We start from the raw sequence: 11,521 nt of genomic DNA on the forward strand, positions 1-11,521 counted from the left end.
TAGATGTTTCACAACCCATTAGAATACACCAAAATGCAAGAAATCACATGTATTTTATTAAAAAATTTCTGGGGAAGGACCCACAGACCCTCGCCAGCATGCTTGCTATTTACCAGTACATATCGGCATCGATCACGTTACAAATTAAGCCCTGGTACTTGGTATGAGTGCTGCTGTTATAATTCTGTTCAGAGTTTTCTGTAATAATTTGAAGAAGTGGCAATACATTTATGTTCTTTATGTAAAGTATTTAAGTGGTTTTTGATTATGTTAATTTTCTCAAAAGTGTAATTTTTTGTTGCTGAAATTAAAAAATGTTATTAATTAAGTGTGTCTTGAATGGAAAAATACCCTATGTTTACAAGTGTAAAAATTGTGTTAACACTAGTAAAGAACAGGTGTTAAGCTTTAATGTTAAACAAATATTTCCACTGCATTAAAGAGACAAACTGAAGGAAATTATTTAATAAACATGAGGGTTATGAGGGGGTCCCTGAACCCAAAAAGTTTGAGAACTTCTGGTTTAATGTATGTTTCCGTTTTCTTATTGTGAGCTGATAGTTTACAATGGTATTTATATTAGTAAGACATCATCTGCATATATAAATATTCTGTTAAAAAAAAGCTTAAAAGTTGTTCATAAAATGGTGAAATGGATTATACTTTATAAAATATTTTGAATTTTATGGAATCAATCAATCATATTCAATTTGTTATTTTATTCTTTTAAAAAATCTAACTTTTTTTTAATATATATATAATTTATAATTTGGAATCAAAATATAAATTATAGGAGGACAGTCATTAAGAGCAGACAGAAAATCCTTCCTATACTGTTAATGACACCCTGAAGAAATTTAAAGGTGCACTATTTTTACATGTCATGCTTAAAATATTCCCACCACACCTGCTCTACTCTTCACGGCTGATAATGACAAACATAAATCCAAGCCAACCTGAAACCCCTTGATTGAAGTTGTCTTAGTTGTGACTCTGCAAACACTTTATTCTCTTTTAATAATTCCCATAGGAGAGAGGGAAAAAAAACATCAATGATAGCAGGTGTTGAAAACAAGCTTGCCTTTTTAGCAATCAGGAACATGAGAGGTTTGCCACTTCTTTCCAGTGGTTAATGGTGGGGATAAATAAAAGAGGCTCTTGCAAAAATCACTGTAACAACCTTGGCCATGCTTAGATACAGAACTTAAATATAACAGACAGCTCTAATCCAAAACCTTTCTACAGTATTCAGCGTATTCACTCAAAATCTGATGTCTGCCGTTGGCTCTTTGTAAAGTTACTGAACCATTAAAATACATGAAAAACACAGAAGTCAATATGATGAAGAGGGCACAATCATTGTGGTGTTAAAGGTGTAGGTATTAGAAATACATTCAAGGTTTCTCTTTCTCTAATGATCAAACGTGGACAAACTGGCATTTCGTCTTTTTTTGTTTTTCTTGGGTGAGATGTTATAAAATGGGTGCACATTCAGACATTATATCGATGTCCCCAAATATAAAGCTTTGGTTTTAAGGGGCAGGTAAGTTTAAAATTGTTAAAGCCATAGGCTCATTGTACATTCTGACTTAGATACAGAAAGAATGACTGCATTCAACTTAGAGGAGTGATGCTTGCACAGGTGAAGCCTAGATTACTAGATTACTAGATTAAGACTGGGGTACTGACAGTGAGAGAGGAGCTCATCCTATAAATAAATGAAATCTGTGGGAGGAGGTGTCACTTTAAAGCCAGGCGTGAGCTAAATAAAAATGGAGATGGTGTATTGCTCTCACCGCTGCATTTGAGACGACCATCTGGCACATGTGCGGGCTGATTTGTCACTTGAAATGTAGAGCAAACCCTACATAACTGAGAGCAACAGAGTATATACTCTGCTGGGGCTTTATTTCTCTCTAAAGACTAGCAAAGAATGAAAGATTTGAGAATCATAGACTTTGGGAAGTTTTGCTCATGTGCAAGTTCTATGGATAACTCAAAGTCTAGAAGTGATAAACAGTGCATGACTTGTTAAAATGTCCCGTCCTTATTGGTTGGCAACTGTTTAGGATGAGTTGGTGAACAGTATCAATGTTTCAACTTATTGACCAATATTATCCTAAGGGAGTCTCCGTAGTGCCCTAAGGCATTCACAAGGCTTCTTGATTTCATTGCTAGTGTTGCAGAGACTCGCAGAGGCTCTCAGATTTTGTCTCTTGAATTTTGAGCTTGTAAAAAAAAAAAATTGTGTGCTATTTTTTTTTAAGTGGTTCCAGAATTGTAGTCGAATCAAACCCTTCTCGTTTTCGTTTCTGTCATTTATAAACCACTAGTGCTGTATGTGGATACGTGCATCAGTGCTTTCTACGTCAGGAAACATCAGAGGCTACAGCCCAAGGTGTCCGTGTCTTAAAACCACACTGATGATACATGAGAATTGTTTAAAAACTGGTTATGATACAGTATCTTCAATTCAAAAGTTTACTCTAGTAGCAAGTTAGGTGATTAGCACTGTTGCCTCACAGCAAGAAGGTCCTGGGTTTGATACCCTGGTTTGGGCCTGGCATCTTTCTATGTGGAGTTTGCATGTTCTCCTTGTATTGTATGGGTTTTCTCCAGATACCTTGGTTTCCTCCCACAGTCTTCAAAACATGCACGTTAGGCTGCTTTCAGAGCCCCTTGCGAGATCTGTGATCTCAATGGGATTTGCCTTGTTAAATGAATGTTAATAAATGATTCACTTTGTAAAGGTGGGCATAAAGTGGGTCAAGGTGGGTCCGATGTGGGCAACTAAACAATGAGCACTGCTTGAAAACAGTTTTATGAATCATTCACAGAACAAAAGACTGGCATTTTCTGAAATTGGACGCAGTATACACTACTGCACAGCTTACTTATGTTTGTCTCAAACACAATTGATAATGTACCTATTTTTCTGCAATTTTGAGCCACAAGCTAGTCTCCAAAAGTTACACCCTAGGGAGATAATACATGTATCTTTACAGTGTCAGAGTAAAATAACCTTGACATTTACCGGTCATAAGTCTATTTATGCATTTTTAAGACTTATTTAATGATCTGTAACTAATGCAGTAAAGATAGAATGTTTCATGCATGAGTTTTTGTGGGTTTTTGGAAGTGTGGCAATAACTGGTGATGTGTGACTTATCTGTGCTGCTGATTATCCAGGCTGCTGATCTTTTGCCTTTATGCTGCTTTATTCATGCTGCTATTTTAATGATTTACATTATTAGTGTTCAGCGTACATCTTAGATGTTTAGTGATCGTTTAGCATATATCAGTGTATATCTTAGCTACTTATACTGTTTCTTTTTGTACTTTATATCTTTGCTATTTTGGGTGTAACTGGGACCTTGAGTAGACAATTTTGTTCCACCTCATGTGCCACATGTGATGCGAATGACATTAATTGAATTTGAACTTAATAGACACTAAAAAAAGAACAAAAAAGTTAATTTTTGGACAATTCTGAGTGACATACTGACATGACAAATTACTTTGCCTGCCAGAAGGATTTAGGCAAACCCAGGAACACTTTTTGTCCCCCAAGATGTATTTATTTATTCATTTGTTTTATTTTTTACTTTGGACAGATCACAGGTCTGCTGACATATATCTTTGCTTTAGGCAGTTTGAATCGCCCTTGACAGCTTAGTGATTTTATTTTTTACATGAAATCGGAGTATCTTCTTTAAACACAATAGAACACATTATCATTTTCATTTATTATTTAAATAATTTGAATTTAACAATGAAATGAAAGTTTCAGTTTTCCAACAAGGCAAATCAGAGAAACCCATTTCAGGGTTGACTGTGTGATTCATTGTGTTTAATTGCAATACTTAGCCTAAAATAGAAATGGCAAAAACAGTATGGATAGGAGCAGTAATAGGAACGTTGTCTACTTTTTAAAAAAAAAGGCAAAACGGAGGAAAAAGCACAACATTTGATATAAGCACGGACAAAGAGCCTCTCACCTGTATTGTATTGTTTCAGATGTGGTTGAAGCTCTTAGTTTGGTCATGAGGATTCTTACTATGTTGAAGAGGAAAACAAAGTTGATCTAGAAAAAAGGAGACAACAGAGACTAGTTAGGCCGTGTAGTAATGAGCTTCTTTGAAGAACACAGAGAACAATTATCTGGTCCGAACAGACAGCTCTGTGAGCCGCCTGTAAGCCTGAGCTGTCTCTGAGCTGGGAGAACAAAACAAGTCAAAGTACGACCCAAAGCACAGTGAAAGAACACAACACAGCAGAGGTAGTAAAAATAATACTACATAGGAGAGGAACTAAAATGTTACTGAGATTTCCATGGATACATGTTTTAGTCTTATGTTTGAAAAGGCCTTAACCCATCAGGGAGATTTCATTTTACCTTTTCAAAGGAGGCTGCACAATCATATTTACTGTTTTAATTTTGAGCTGATGAATTAGTTTACACCCATACGAAAGTTTATGAGCTTACTTTTGTGAAAAAAGAAAAAAAATAATAACAAAGCTTTTTTTTTTTTTTTCTGCTCACCAGAAGCACAAGAATAACTGGTCCCTGGTAAATGTAGTCCATATATTTTCCAGGTTCTTTACCAAACCAGCATCTGTTGACAGGAACAAAGCAATAAAAACATAAAATTGAAGCAATCCTCAAGAAAAAAACAACAACAAAACTTTACTTTCTGTTTGTATACTTACTGTTCATTTTCATAATACAGCTTCCCAATGGCCCAAGCAATAATTATAGGACATGGGATACCTGAAAGGGTCATCAACAAAGATTAAATTTAATAGAAAAATAGTTGGACACAAAAAATTAATTTTTAAAAGCCTCCTTAAAATATTTAACTGTATTGCTTCTGATGTAGTATTTCCCAGTAATTTTAAAATCAGCTCTTCTTTCTGGTAGCAATGAACTAATTAGGTCAGAACAATGCACGTACCATTTTTTTTTTAATAAGAAGAATTAAAGATTTTCCAATTTTCCTTCTTACTCATCATTTATTAGCTAAAGAAACATTTCAAGGTTTAAGAGACTTCAGAGTCTTAAAATATATTGTTAACAACCAATCTTTTTCATAAAGGGATAGCGGGCAACTAATGGAAGGGCATCTGAGAAAAACGTTTTAGTGTGCATGTTTTGTTAGAGTAAATGAGAAATTTGTGTTATGAAGCAGTTAAATACTTGATTTTTACATCTGTATGTTAATGACAGATTTTTGTTTGTACTATGACATGGGATTTAATTTATTTAAAATAGCAAACATGAAAAAAAGCCTAAAGTAATATGGAGATAGCATAAGGATATGTTGCATGCATAATATTTTACACAGAGATTGGAATAGCAGATTACCGTAATCATTTTAAGACATTTTTTCACCTCATTCTGAGATTGTCTTGGCTTTAGTTTACTGTTCATGCTGTCTTCTGCTTCATTGCACACCTATTTCTTTGTCAATTGTCGATCGTTAGCTTCACTTTTATAGTCCAAGACTTTCTGTTGCGTTTTGCCGGGTCATTTAGTTTATTTCCTGTAATATAGTGTCACTTTTACCTTTTTACTTTCATTATGTCTGTGTTTTACTTTAGCTGCATCTGCAAAACTTTTGCATTTTTTTTTTTCTGGAATAAAGTTTGATTTTGATTTTTACTGCCACTTGCCTTCCTGCAGAAGCCTATACAATTGGGTCTTACATTTGCCATTTTACAACAAATACATTTTCATGTTTGGATTTATTTTTTCTACTATCCTAAACTGCAAGTCGTGTGCAGTACTTCACAACAGTAAATTTAAGTAAACAGTAAACCGTGCTGGAGCATATTGGCTAAATCAGTTTCATCAACACCAACCCAGTCTGTGAAGACATAAAGTCAAATAAATGTGCTAACAAACTTAGTTCTTAAGGGAAAACCATTTATCCATACTGTCCCTGTGGGAGAGAAACCTTCTTTCCCCAAAAATGCAAAATACCTTTTTTTTTTTCTCACTAAAACAAATGGTGTAGTCACAAGGTCTTTTTGACACTCTTTGTCCATTAGCCCTCCTAATAAAACCACATATATAAAGTGTGAATGATGACCAGTATATTTAGTGAGCATTAGCTTCTCCCCAAGCAGCATCTCAAAGCATTTTTTCATTTTGGGAACAACGATGAGTCCCTGAGGATTGATGGTGTTTTCTTCAGCTTCTTTAAAATGGTGGTCTTGGTTCAGGAGAGTACCATGACTTAAGGCGATACTACAAATGTCTCTGTTTGGAGTACTTGGCATTATTTAGTGACAAAGATAGAGGTGTAGGGTAGGGGTTACTCTTTACTTGCATGAATAAAAAAGCTGAATTATGCATTTAATTATTGATGATGACAGTTCTGTCATTGTAATTCAATAAAGAATCCTAATTCACAAAGATGTATATGGTTTACATCTACCTGGGGTCATTTATGTGAAAAATGACTTTATGTCATGTTTTTTGCAGCGCTACATCTTGGTTTAAGTGGGTTTTAGCAAGTCTAAAAGTGTCATTGGACATAAAGAACAGCCTTTTAAAAACATCAGGCACATAAACCTCTCAAGTAAATCTTTTTTTACTGACAAATATTTTTTTTTTAGTGTCACATCTTTTTGCACATGGTTATGCAAGTTGTCTCAGACTCAGCATAATCTTCTTCAATGATGTGTTGATTGAAAGTGGAGGCTTCTTTGAACTCTTCCCAGGCTGTGCATTTAAAATGGTCCTTGAGCGTCGACAGGGCTGCGTTTGGTCAGGCTCCAATTTGTTTCATTCATTGGTGGTTTGCTTTCACTGAAGCAGGGGGTCAGTAAACTAAAATTAGCCTATTAAAAATATCTAAATATTCAGACAAAAGGGAGGGGGGCATTATCACTCATCGTAACTTGTTTGATGTTTGTATAGACCCAATTGCACACGTTAAAAAATGTGACTTTCTTTTAGATGGACTCGTTAATATTTCTAAAAATGATTAATCTTGTTTGTTTAATATGGGTTGTGTTTTTATAGGGATACTATGGTGGTCGTGAGGTGTAAATGAACAACATTTGAAAAAAACAGAATTACATTTGCATAAACAGAATTACATTAAGCCAAAGCGGAAGTGGCCAAAGTGGAAGTGGCCAGAATCACATTTGAAAAAACTAAATTACATTTGAAAAAACGGAATTACATTTGAAAAAACAGAATACATTAAGCCAAAGCAGAAGTGCCCAAAGCGGAAGTGCCCAAAGCAGAAGTGGCAGAAGCGGAAGTGGCCGGAATAACATTTGAAAAAACAAAAATACATTTGAAAAAACAGAATTACATTTGAAAAACAGAATTACATTAAGCCAAAGTGGAAGTGCCCAAAGCGGAAGTGCCCCAAGTCGAAGTGCCCAAAGCAGAAGTGGCAAAAGCGGAAGTGGCCGGAATCACTTTTGAAAAAAACGAAATAACATTAAGCAAAACCGGAAGTGGTGGGGTTTGTTTTTAGTGTTTTTTTTTTTTAACATAAGTTATTTATATATTACATTTATTTATTACATTTTTTTCAAATGTGATTCCATTTTGTCAAATGTGATTCCGACACTTTGCATGTTTGCAGACACTGTGCTTCACAAGGAGAATGGACAACATTAATAACCTCAGTTTAGAAAAATGAATAGATTATTTAATTTTAAATTGTGGGATATAATAATCAAAACCTCACTTAATTAGTTAGGGTCAGTTAAATTTAGGTCTTCTTTTAGCATTTTAGTTTTTTTCATTTCTAATACGAGCTTTTTAATAAAAAAAATAAAGTGATAGAACCTGATGTGTGTAAAAAAAAAAAGAAGAAGTATGTAACGTTTTAGTAGTGTATTTGTTGTGAAACAATATTTTGTTGTGGTTTTACCTTTTGTCATATTTCCAGCACATTTACACATTTTGAAAATAAACTTGCATAGCTTTACCTTATGATCCAAAGTAAGTGAACCAAGCTAAAGGATTAGCTTACTGTTAGCGTGATGATACTTACACCAGCCAATGAAGAGGAAGACCCACTTTCGCAGCTTGTCAGTAGAATATGTCATTACAATAGCTGTGTGAAGGTAGCATCCTTCAACAAACATCCAGAAAAAGTTTGTCACCACAAAATAGTTGTAGATTGTAGTAATTAGTCGACACCAAGGCTGAAAAAAAGAAATATTTAAAATAACTGGAAATAGGCTTGTCATCCGCACACGTTTGTAATAACTTTCTGTACTGTGAATAATGTTTCATACTCTATTACCTCGTTCCTCTCGTGGATATTGTGGTCAATCAGTTGAAGCAAAAACCACATAACATTTCTCAGGATGAAGGTGGTGATCAGATTCCAGTGGATGATGTTCCGAAGACACCGTATGCTCCTAAACCATGAGACAAACGGTCATGTTTGATTTAAGAGTCACGCACAACATATTCATAGACACATAATGCATGCGTGGAAGATGTAATGTAGTGGCTTTAGATGTGTACGCATGGTTGTACTGAAACTTTTAATAATCAAAAGCTAAATTTAGATCACACTCGATGTAAAAACGTTTTTGCCACAGCTGTGGGTTTCTGTTTCAGCTCCTAAAGACTCAGAGAAAACAGTTGTTTTATTAGTCTGAACAGAGGTATCAGTTCTTAAAATGCACACTGTCGTGGGGTTATATGTCTTTTTAAATAACTCTTTAAGATTTAACACAGTATTTCTATATTTAAACAAAAATTTCAGTAACTGGTGTCTCAAAGCTCTTGTACCTAATTAGAAACATATCTGAAACCCCGACATCGGTAAATGAGTTAGTGGACTTGTCCAACAAAACCCTGAGCAGCCGGTCATCATGCCCTCATCAGAGCTAAATCTGTTATTTTTTCCTGCTCTTCCCTCTGGTATAATTCTGGATTATGGAAAATGAAAGCAGCAGGGCATGCTTTATGGAAATGCAGAAGTCTAACTGTTCACAAACAGGTCTACTGTGAGCACCAACAGGTTTATTCTGTGTCCCTGAAAGAGGTGCAATATAGCTCTATTTTTCTAATATTATTCAAAGCAATCCAGGAAACTCCTAACAACTCTCCCAAAATTCACTGTCTTCTTGGACCACATTTTACCATAAACACTGCTGCAACAGCTGATGGGTGCAAATACATTTTGAGCAGTTTTGGCACCAAAATCAGCTCAATATGCTCGATTCTAGCTCCTGCACTTACTGTCATTCATCTTACCAGACTGCTGAGCCACAACTCAAGCTCTCTCAGCACCTTTGCTCCTTTCTTCCTGTCTCTCAACAGGAGATTTTGGAAATTGTCAGGAAGATGAAGTCCACTACATTTGCCCTTGACCCCTTCCCTTCCATTCTGGTGCACATAAATATTCCTACCACTGGTCCATTACACTATCATCAATACGTCTCTTCAGCCTATGTCTGTTATGGCAGCAGATGCCGGCTCACTCTCTCTTCTTATCCTTTTTTGATTTATCTTCAGTATTTGACATCACTGATCGCAAGATTATCCTAAACTGCTTCTTTCCTTCTTTTGAACGTCATGTTATTGCTCTTGACTGGTTCCGGCCTTATCTTTTAAATAGGACTGAACATATTGCCATTGGAAGAGCCAAGTCTAAGACTCATATAGTCACATGTGGGGCTCCTAAAGGGTCAGTCCCTGACCCTACCCTTTTCATCATGCTTCCTCTTGGACCAGTTATCAGCCTCTATGGAATATCCCTCCACGGCTCTGCCAATGATTCTTGAAATGTAGCACTCTGAGATTTATAAATGTAAAGTGCTCTACAAATTGAATGCATTATTTTTTTTCACAACTGTATTTATTTATTAACCTTACCAGGCAAATCCCACTGAGATTGCATATCTCATTTGCAAGGGAGGCCTGAAGGCAGCCTAACATGCATGCTTTTTAGACTGTGGGAGAAAACCAGAGAACTTGGAGACAACTCACAGGAGAATACACAAAGTCCACACAGATAAACCTCAGGTCCAAATCGGGGATTGAACCCATGACCTTCTTTATAGGCAGCAGTGCTAAGGTGCCATGCAAAATACCGTTGTTAACACTACTAACTTGTTTTAAGAAGAAATTAAAGCCACTTAATATTACAAAATAACATTCTTGTTTTACTTAATGAAAACAAAGTTTTAATGCAGAAACCAGCTGATGTGTGTGTATCTCTTTAAACCAGAACTAACAAAAATCACAACTGCCTCAAAGGCAGAAGGGTTAAGAAAATGCATCAAACCTTTATTAATCAGAGTGGTTCACTGATTTGGGCTGCAGAGATTTGTTCATTTGACATAAGCGAGATAATGGAGAGCTGTGTTAGAATATGACATGATTTTTACTGATTATCCTTTATCTAGTCTACTGCATACAGGCCTCATTTAGATTATTTCTGTACTTGCCTTAAGCACAAGAAGAGAACAAAAGCCACGACCAGAGCTCCCACAGAGATACAGTGGCCAAGGAAGTTGATGATCAGGGCTATCTTATAATGCATGGGGTATTTCCTCTGAAAAGACAACACATAGATTATTGCTTATTCTTACAGCTACAATACAAAAGGATGAAAAAAATAGCTTGGAGACAAATAAATTCATCATATGCAGAGGATGTTACTTAAATGAATATTCCGTTCTTTACATAATTGAGCTTATATGTGCAGACTACTAAATAGATCATGAAATAATTGTGTATATGGGCTGCCAACTATTAAAAAATGAATGGGGACCATTTGAAGCTAATATTACTTTACTATTTCTAGATTAAAATTGCTGATATGTTAAAAAAATGCTACTAATCAAAAAATATTTTATGCTTAGATGACAATTTTCTGTCGGGAACAAATTTGACTGGACTCTATCAACAAAGGCTAGAAATCATGGAGGTAAAATGAAGAAAATGTTTTTATATACATTGTAAGACTCAAGAGGGTATTGACTAAAATTAAATAAACTTAAACATTTTTTATCATGAATTTACAGAATAAAAACACATTTATTAGCACATTTGGAAAAGTAAAACATGTCTGGAATATACGATTATTCTATTTTTCTGTGTATTTCAAAGTACTTACAGTTTCCTAAATTCTGTTTTTAATTCAATATAGACACCACAGCTAGTTCATTAAACACAAGGATGGCTATCCCTTAACAAAAATTTGACAAGCATTGAGCTAGAACTTGGTATGGGAATATATGATGTTGTTCTCCAATGCGTTTTTGATAGCTAACTGCTAAATGCCCCAAGTAGAAGGCATCTTCAACATTTCTCAAGGAATTTTTATAGTTGATGCATACCATTGAAAGCATTGGAGGCACAGGAGTGCATGGCAAATATGCTATAGGATTTACATTAAAGGAAAGAAAGTGCATGTCACTGACACACTTGTCATGGTTTAACATTTCCAAGACATTAGAGCAGAACCCAGAAACATGGGTCCCTGGATGGATGGATGGATGGATGGATGGATGGATGGATGGATGGATG

The 11,521-nt window shown here is 35.4% G+C and overlaps 1 protein-coding gene across 1 annotated transcript in view; it reads right to left on the minus strand.

Moving 5' to 3' along the window:
* LOC119414678 (corticotropin-releasing factor receptor 2) overlaps positions 1–11,521 on the minus strand; it is a 53,883-nt gene that overhangs the window by 4,887 nt on the left and 37,475 nt on the right. Inside the window, 6 exon segments of the mRNA XM_037681778.1 lie at positions 3,999–4,084; positions 4,544–4,616; positions 4,711–4,771; positions 8,022–8,175; positions 8,277–8,394; positions 10,438–10,544. Of these exon segments, the coding sequence (XP_037537706.1) occupies positions 3,999–4,084; positions 4,544–4,616; positions 4,711–4,771; positions 8,022–8,175; positions 8,277–8,394; positions 10,438–10,544 (599 nt within the window).

The sequence above is a fragment of the Nematolebias whitei genome, chromosome 9 (genome assembly GCF_014905685.2).
Source record: "Nematolebias whitei isolate Nwh7 chromosome 9, NemWhi1, whole genome shotgun sequence".
Classification (NCBI taxonomy): domain Eukaryota; kingdom Metazoa; phylum Chordata; class Actinopteri; order Cyprinodontiformes; family Rivulidae; genus Nematolebias; species Nematolebias whitei.